The 7,146-nt window shown below is 43.6% G+C and overlaps 1 protein-coding gene and 2 non-coding genes across 3 annotated transcripts; all 3 read left to right on the plus strand.

Moving 5' to 3' along the window:
- The first annotated feature begins 245 nt into the window (after positions 1–245).
- On the plus strand, positions 246–2,690 carry LOC135173477 (cytochrome c oxidase subunit 7C, mitochondrial). The gene is made up of 3 exons (XM_064140416.1): positions 246–419; positions 1,459–1,604; positions 2,615–2,690. The coding sequence occupies exons 1-2, from the start codon at positions 345–347 to the stop codon at positions 1,573–1,575; spliced, it is 192 nt and encodes a 63-aa protein (XP_063996486.1). The 5' UTR covers positions 246–344; the 3' UTR covers positions 1,576–1,604; positions 2,615–2,690.
- Positions 1,020–1,082, plus strand: LOC135173759 (small nucleolar RNA Z39). The gene has a single exon (XR_010301427.1). It is a non-coding gene; the product is annotated as a small nucleolar RNA Z39 (small nucleolar RNA).
- On the plus strand, positions 1,997–2,058 carry LOC135173758 (small nucleolar RNA Z39). Its single transcript, XR_010301426.1, has one exon. It is a non-coding gene; the product is annotated as a small nucleolar RNA Z39 (small nucleolar RNA).
- Positions 2,691–7,146: the final 4,456 nt, after the last annotated feature.

The raw sequence follows: 7,146 nt of genomic DNA on the forward strand, positions 1-7,146 counted from the left end.
TCCTCCCGCCTGAACTTTGGTACCGCCTCTGCACCTCCCGGCGGCGCTCCCCTAGCCGACACTGAGGTAACGGCGGCACCCGCCCCCGCGGGGCGCGGCAATGCCGGGAGGGCAGCAAAATGGCGGGCGCGGGCGGAGCCACGTAGGACTCTGGCGCCTCAGCGGCGCGGAGCTCGCCCAATCCCAGGCCACAATTCGGCACCACACGGCCGTGCGCCGCCGCACTGCAGCTCCCAACATGCCATGGGGCGGCGGCCGCTTCCATTTCCGGTTCCTCTTGCGGGCGGTAGTGCTGAGGGAAGGTCGCGCAGGGGAGAGGGTCGCAGGACTGCTTTGTCGCGACGATGTTGGCTGCTAGTGTCCGCAGGTTTACCACCTCAGCCCTCCGCAGGAGTCACTATGAGGAAGGCCCTGGAAAGGTAATGTGGCGAGGAAGGTGCGGCCCGCTACGGCGTACCCTGAAGGTCGCAGGAAAAGGCCTGTAGTCGTGCTCGGGAGGAGCGCGGGATGGAGAGCTGGCAAGGAGGCAGACCCCGGTGTAGAGTTGGAGGGGGAGGGCGATGGTCCTGTGGCTAGGAGTTAGAGGGGCAAAACGTATTTCTGAAGGACACCGCGCCGGTGGCTTGCTCCGGCCCACGCGCGGCTTGCGGCAGTCCAGGCTCAGAGCCGAGCCCTGTCTCACCTCCCGGAGCAAGGGCGAAGGGCAAATCGGGAGATGGCTGAACAAAGGCCATGCGAGTGTTGTGGTAAACCGCAGTGAGAGCCCGCTCTGGCTTCTTGTAGGCGCCGGCATGAGACGCAGACTTGTTCTGCGGCCATGCTTAAGGCGAGCGCATTGGATGAGCACGTTATGGGATTGTAAGGCATCAGCGAGCTGAATGCCGCTGTGAGGAGCAAACTATTGACTGCCCTACTACCAGTTCCCAGCTGTTGTTGAGTGGGCTTCGGAGATCACACAACAAAGCAAATTGTGGAGCAAATAACTTAAGTGTCCTTTATTGCAGCTTTCTGCTTCGCTGGTGCAGGTGATGAGCATTGCAGTATGAGGGGCAACGATGATACTGTAAACGCTTTCTGATGTACCTGTGCGTAGCATATTCTTTAAAGTACAGCAGCTAAAAAATAATTTTGCATGGCTAACAAACGTGAGGAAAGTCTTCCCATTGAAGGCAATTGAATATTGGAACAGGTTGTCTACAGAGGCTGAATGAGACACTATCTTCATGAACCTTTCAGTTTGACCGGACAAGGACTCTAGGAAACTGCCTTGCTTTGACTTGAGAAGAGAGAGGACGAGTGGGCAAAACGACCTCTGTAGCTCACATCTAAGATATCATTTTAATTCCTGTGTTTCTTTCCTGGGGAAGAAGGGAAGGTGTTTTGAAACTGAATATTTAAGTCAGTGAGGAAGCTATTACTGCATTGATTGCAAAACTAAAATTTGCTTATCTTTTCTAGAACCTTCCATTTTCTGTGGACAACAAATGGCGATTACTCGTACTGATGTGTGGTTTCCTTGGAAGCGGATTTGTTGCCCCTTTCTATATAGTGAGACACCAGCTTCTTAAGAAATGAAGATGATGGAGTGTAATTGCACTAACTGGGTAACTGAACTGATTTTATTAGGTTTCATAGCACGGTTGAATCTGATCAAAACTAAGCTTTAAAGAATCTAAAGTAATCTAAAATCTTTACTTAGACATTTTGTAGCTTTTCACTGTCCAGGTACTTTAAGAGTCATGGTCTCCAGTTGCATCTACACTCTGGTAATGAGTATGTTTAAGTTTACTTCACAGGGCTGCTGCACTGTCGTTGACTTGTTAAGTTTGAACTCCCCAGAGGGTCTCATCTCTCTGACCTGCAGCTTCTTGGTAGTCTCAAAGTGGGCTGACAGAAGAATGCTGCTGATCTGATTTGGATAATAACTATAACCAAAATTTTACCTACCTTTTTGAGGAAACAAAGTTGTGCTTGGGACAATCTGTAGTTGTAACTGGCATGTGTGATGTGAGAAAAACAGTATGAGAAACTGTGATGCTGTAAACGCTTTCTGATGTGCCAGTTAAAACTTGGTGGAAAACAAGGTTCCTTGAACCTTGTAAAAACAGTCATACCATCTTCTTTCAATGTTCCTAACAATTTACAGTATAAATCCTCTTAAGATTATTAAGAGAAGAAACAGTTTTAGCTGATGCTTGTTGATAGTCCTAACATACAAAGCAGGTCACAGACATAGTTCAAACTGTTCCAAGTATGCTACTTTGAAGTATCTGATACCCTCATAGAATTGTTCTGTACTGTCAGTTTTATAACCTGAAATTAAATCTATTTGAGGAGCTGGAACAACCCAGGTAGTTTCAGAAAGAAGTAGAAGATTCACTGGAAACTCATTTGAACAGGTAGAAGGCATCTGAGTAATGCGTTTGCCAGACTGATGATTTTGGGCAGCCTAGACTGAGGGACAAATTATCAGCAAACTTGTATTGAACTAGAGCTACAAAAGCAGATTGTGGATGAAGCAAAGGTCATCAAAATTCTAGTTTAAGTATGTTTTTGCAGGTCTTCCAGATTCAAAGGCAACAGTTCATAAAAATCTTTTTTTTTTTCCTTTCAGAGTTGAAGTCTTTTACACAGCATCTCAACGGAAAAAGAATAGATGGATGTGTCCAAATAAAATCTTCAATCTGAAAGTTTTGAGCTGTCTATTTTTTTTTTAATTCACAGAGTCCTTTTGACAACTGATGAATACTGAGAACTCTTTCAGATTACGCTGTAATGACATAAAACTTATAATTGTCTTCACATTTAAAAATGGAGAGTTGGGTCAAAAATCACATTTCAAAACTGAAATTGCACTTAATGCTTTTATCTGAAGAGGTATTTAAGTAGCTTTACAGTACTATGTGGGCTTCTCAAGCACAACCACTCAAGGAATAATTATCCAGTGTGTATTGTAACCAATGAGCCTCACACTAGATTCTCTGTCACTGTAATCCATGCAGCTGAAACTTAATCTTCGGTATTTTGGGCTGATTAGATAAGAACAGTTTATTTGACTTTGCTTCCGTACTCGGGTGTTCTGAAGAACTACTGTTGACAGGTGTGTGTGGTGTGCAGAATTATTGTTGCTCTGAACATGAACGTAGTAGTTGTCCTGCAGGTTTCATTACGCTTTAGGTTTACATGATGAGGTACTCTAAAGTGAGTAGCAGCAGTCACTACAACTCTTGTAGAAAGTCATTTTCACATCTGCTTTTGTTGCAACTGCTTCACTGCCTGAAGAGAGAGGATATAAAAAGCAATGTAATGGTAACTTCACCCTTAGAGGTAATGCTGTTAAGTAGTGACTACCAGCCTGCTTTTCATTCAGGAATGTTTTCTCATTTAATTTTTCTCCTTGAAACCTGCCCTTCTATAGCACTGTGCCTTTAATATGGGTAGCAACATGTCAAGTAGTGAGCTAAATTGTGACTTTGTAGGTGTTAGATTTCATTGGCATAATTCAGATGAATATAAATGCTTTTTCACCTGTGGAAAAGGACTTGAGGGTGCTGATGGATGAGAAGCTGGACATGACCAGACACTGTGAGCTTGCAGCCCAGACGGCAAATTACATCCTGGCCTGTATCAAAGATGCCTTGTCCGCAGAGGGAGAGGCAATTTTGCCACTTGGCTTTGGTGAGACCTTGCATGGAGTGCTGTATGCAGTGCTGGAGCCCTCAATCCAGGAAGTACCTGGACTTGATGAAGCAGGTCCAGAGGAAGAGCGCAAACTGATCGGGGTGGAGCACTTCTGCTACAAAGACAGACTGAGGCAGCTGGGGTTGTCTGGTAAAGGGGAGGTGCTGGGGAGACCTAGTAGCAGCCTTCCAGTACCTGGATGAGGCCTACAAGAAGGAAAGAGACTTGACAAAAGCCTGCAGTGACAGAACAAGGGGCAGTGGCTCCAAACTAGAGAAGAGTAGATTTAGATTGGATATTGGGAACAAGTTTTTTTACCATGGAGATAGTGGAACACTGGAGCAGGTTGCCCAGGCAGGTGTTTGGAGCCCCATCTCTGGAGATACTTGGCAGAGCTCTGGGCAGCCTGATCTAGTGAAGGATGTCCCTGCTGAGTGCAGAGAGTCAGATTAGATGACCTTCCAAAGCCCCTTCTAACTCAGGCCATTTTATGATTCTGTGAAATTCCAAAAGCGTATTTGAAAATTAAGAAATACTGTTTGAAATAAAACAGCCTTTGGATGTGAAGTCTCTGCTTGCAGGAGTGCATTAAAAATGCTGATGACTGATGTTTGAAGAGCCTGAGCTAGGAACAGAGTAGATACTGTCTGATGGCCACAGCTGCTTTGGTGGAGTTAAGAGGAAGTGTAATGGAGCATAGTGGTTTTGATCAAAGGACCAGCAAAGATTGCAGATAATTGATAGTAAAGAAAGCAAGATACAGGGCAAAGACCCAAACTATAGTAGGTTCATATAAAATGCATTATGGTCTGGGGTGTAATTTATTGTCTTAATGTGCTTTCTGTTAGTAATGATCCCTAACAGAGACCTGTAAAGTATGCCTCCCTGCATCACAGTTACCAAATGTGCATTGTAGGTGATGTGGGTGCAGTATGCTAAGACAGCTAGGGAATTCCATAATTAACCAAATCAGAGTGGTTTGGGTTGGAAGCGACCTTAAAGATATGTAGTTGCAGACCGCTGCTATGGGCAGGGACACTTGCTGATAGACCAGGTTGCTCAAGGGCCCGTCCCACCTGGCTTTGAACACTTCTCATATTGGAGCCTCCACAACTTCTCTAAGCAACTGTAATGGTATGGGCAGGATTTATTGATTCCAAAATTAATACAGTTTATTATTTTTTATAATACATTTAATCTTGCCACATAACTTATTTTTAATCAGGTTCTTTGCATGGTCATGAAAAACATTACACAGAGGAAAACCAAGGAGTCTTAAACACTTCAGAAATAACTACAAAATACAAACATTAGACTTAGTTGAACTGGGAGAGAGGTTCTTGCAGTCAGTTATACCACTTGTCCACTAGAGGTACTCAAGAGGTTGTTTTCTATTTGAGGCAGAAGGCAACTGGATTTAGTTATGCAGTTTTACAGAGAAACTCCTACAGAGAGGCTGGATTCCAGAGACTAAATTGCAGTTTCAGACAGTACCCAAACCCACTTTTATTGGTGTCTTCCAGTGGTTGAGGCTTCTGAAACTTTCCAGGCTCTAACAGGGTGCTGGGAAAGAGGCAAATGGTCTCTGAGGTCAAGAGGATTGGATGACTGTGTGCTTCAAGGGCTCCCAGTATCGGCAGAAGACTTGTAGATGTGCAGTCTTGGCACAGTATCTTGCAAATGTGCAGACAGACACAATGCTGTGCTGATGGCTAAGTGAGCTTATTGCATGAAATCAGTGCTTATTCCCTGGTAAACTAAAGTAATTCCAGGTATGCAAACCCAAAGCATCAGGGCTTGCTATGTTGCTGTCTACAACTACCTGAAGGGTGGTTGTAGCCAGGGGGAGGTTGCTCTCTCAGGTGGCCAGCACCAGAACAAGAGGACACAGCCTCAAGCTACGCCGGGGGAAATTTAGGCTCGAGGTGAGGAGAAAGTTCTTCACTGAGAGAGTCATTGGCTACTGGAATGGGCTGCCCAGGGAGGTGGTGGAGTTGCTGTCCCTGGAGCTGTTCAAGGCAGTATTGGACATGACACTTGGTGCCATGGTCTAGCCTTGAGCTTTGTGGGAACAGGTTGGACTTGATGACCTATGAGGTCTCTTCCAACCTTGGTGATACTGTAATACTGTGATATGCAGCAAAGCTGGCTTGGAACTTAGCAGAAATAAGGACAATTTTGTGGTCTGAGTTTTACACAAAAATCAAAATGAGACCTGTCAAGCAACAAAGTCTCTTTGACCTCCTGTTTCAGATGAGCAAGTCAAACATCTCTCTGCAATGCAAGTCTGAATGTAAGCCTTTCAGAGGATTACATTTCTCTTCTTGATGGCAAATATAACTCCCACTATATATTTGTACTTTGCTCCTCATGTTTATTCCTAAGTTAAATAGTGATTGCTGTTAATTTTTGTCTTTACTACCAAGTCATTGTCATATCTGAAAAGAGTAATCATCATCTCCAAGTATTTGTATTGTGAGTTAAGTCTGTCTCTGTGGTTTTAATTTTTTTTTAAACATAAACCAGTTCTTTTTGAGTTAAATGTTAGAGACTTGCTGCTAATGGTAAGTTCTAAGCCAAATCTTGTCTCAGTGTCATTACATGGGTGGATCAGAGAAGAGAGGACCTGGGGACAATTCATTATTAGAATTTTTCTAATTATGACCCTGTTTCCACACTGAATCATAAAATCCATACATTTTTATCTCCTGCTGTTTTACTTCATTTCTTTTACTGCAACTGTAAGGCATACCCTAGAGGTTGATCTGAACCTCCACTGTGCACAGTTGTCTTCCATCTATCACCTATGATGTGCTCCCACTTTTTTGTGTGCTAGTAAGAGTTACAAAAAGAATAACCCAAAGGAGCCCTGCTTTGGATAAGTCAGCTGACCAAACATGTCATGCTAGTCATTAACTATCACTTGGTAAACCTGTGTTCATGATGTCCTGTTATTAATCAATCAAAATGAGCAGCCATGTTCTCCATTCATTGCAAACTGTTACATGCTGTCAAAGTTGTAATTAGTCCCTTTAGGATTTGGACTATTTCTCTATATGATTTGCTTGGTCAGTTTTCAGTAACTTTCAAGCCCCATCAATTGTCAAGTCCTTAAGTTCTCTGTCTGTCTTAAGTAATTGGTTCCCTTAGGTTTTCAAGACTTTCACTTCTGTAATAGCAACACATTAACAGATCTGTTTTCATCTGTATTCCTGTTAAGGTGATGTGGGACAGCCTGCATTCTACCCAAAGGCATTTTTTACTACTAGCTTGTCTGTGATCTTATCACGGGTCAATAAAGCAAAGTCAAAAATACTTCATTTGGTTACTTGGGTGGAAAATTGTGGTTATCACTCAAGAGATACGTGCCTCCTATTATTATCAGATGTTTTGACAGTGTTTAATTTCAGAGGCACAACTCAGATTGTACTTGTTTATCTGATGTATGAGAAGGTCAGTGCTTAT

The sequence above is a fragment of the Pogoniulus pusillus genome, chromosome Z, assembly GCF_015220805.1.
Source record: "Pogoniulus pusillus isolate bPogPus1 chromosome Z, bPogPus1.pri, whole genome shotgun sequence".
Lineage (NCBI taxonomy): Eukaryota > Metazoa > Chordata > Aves > Piciformes > Lybiidae > Pogoniulus > Pogoniulus pusillus.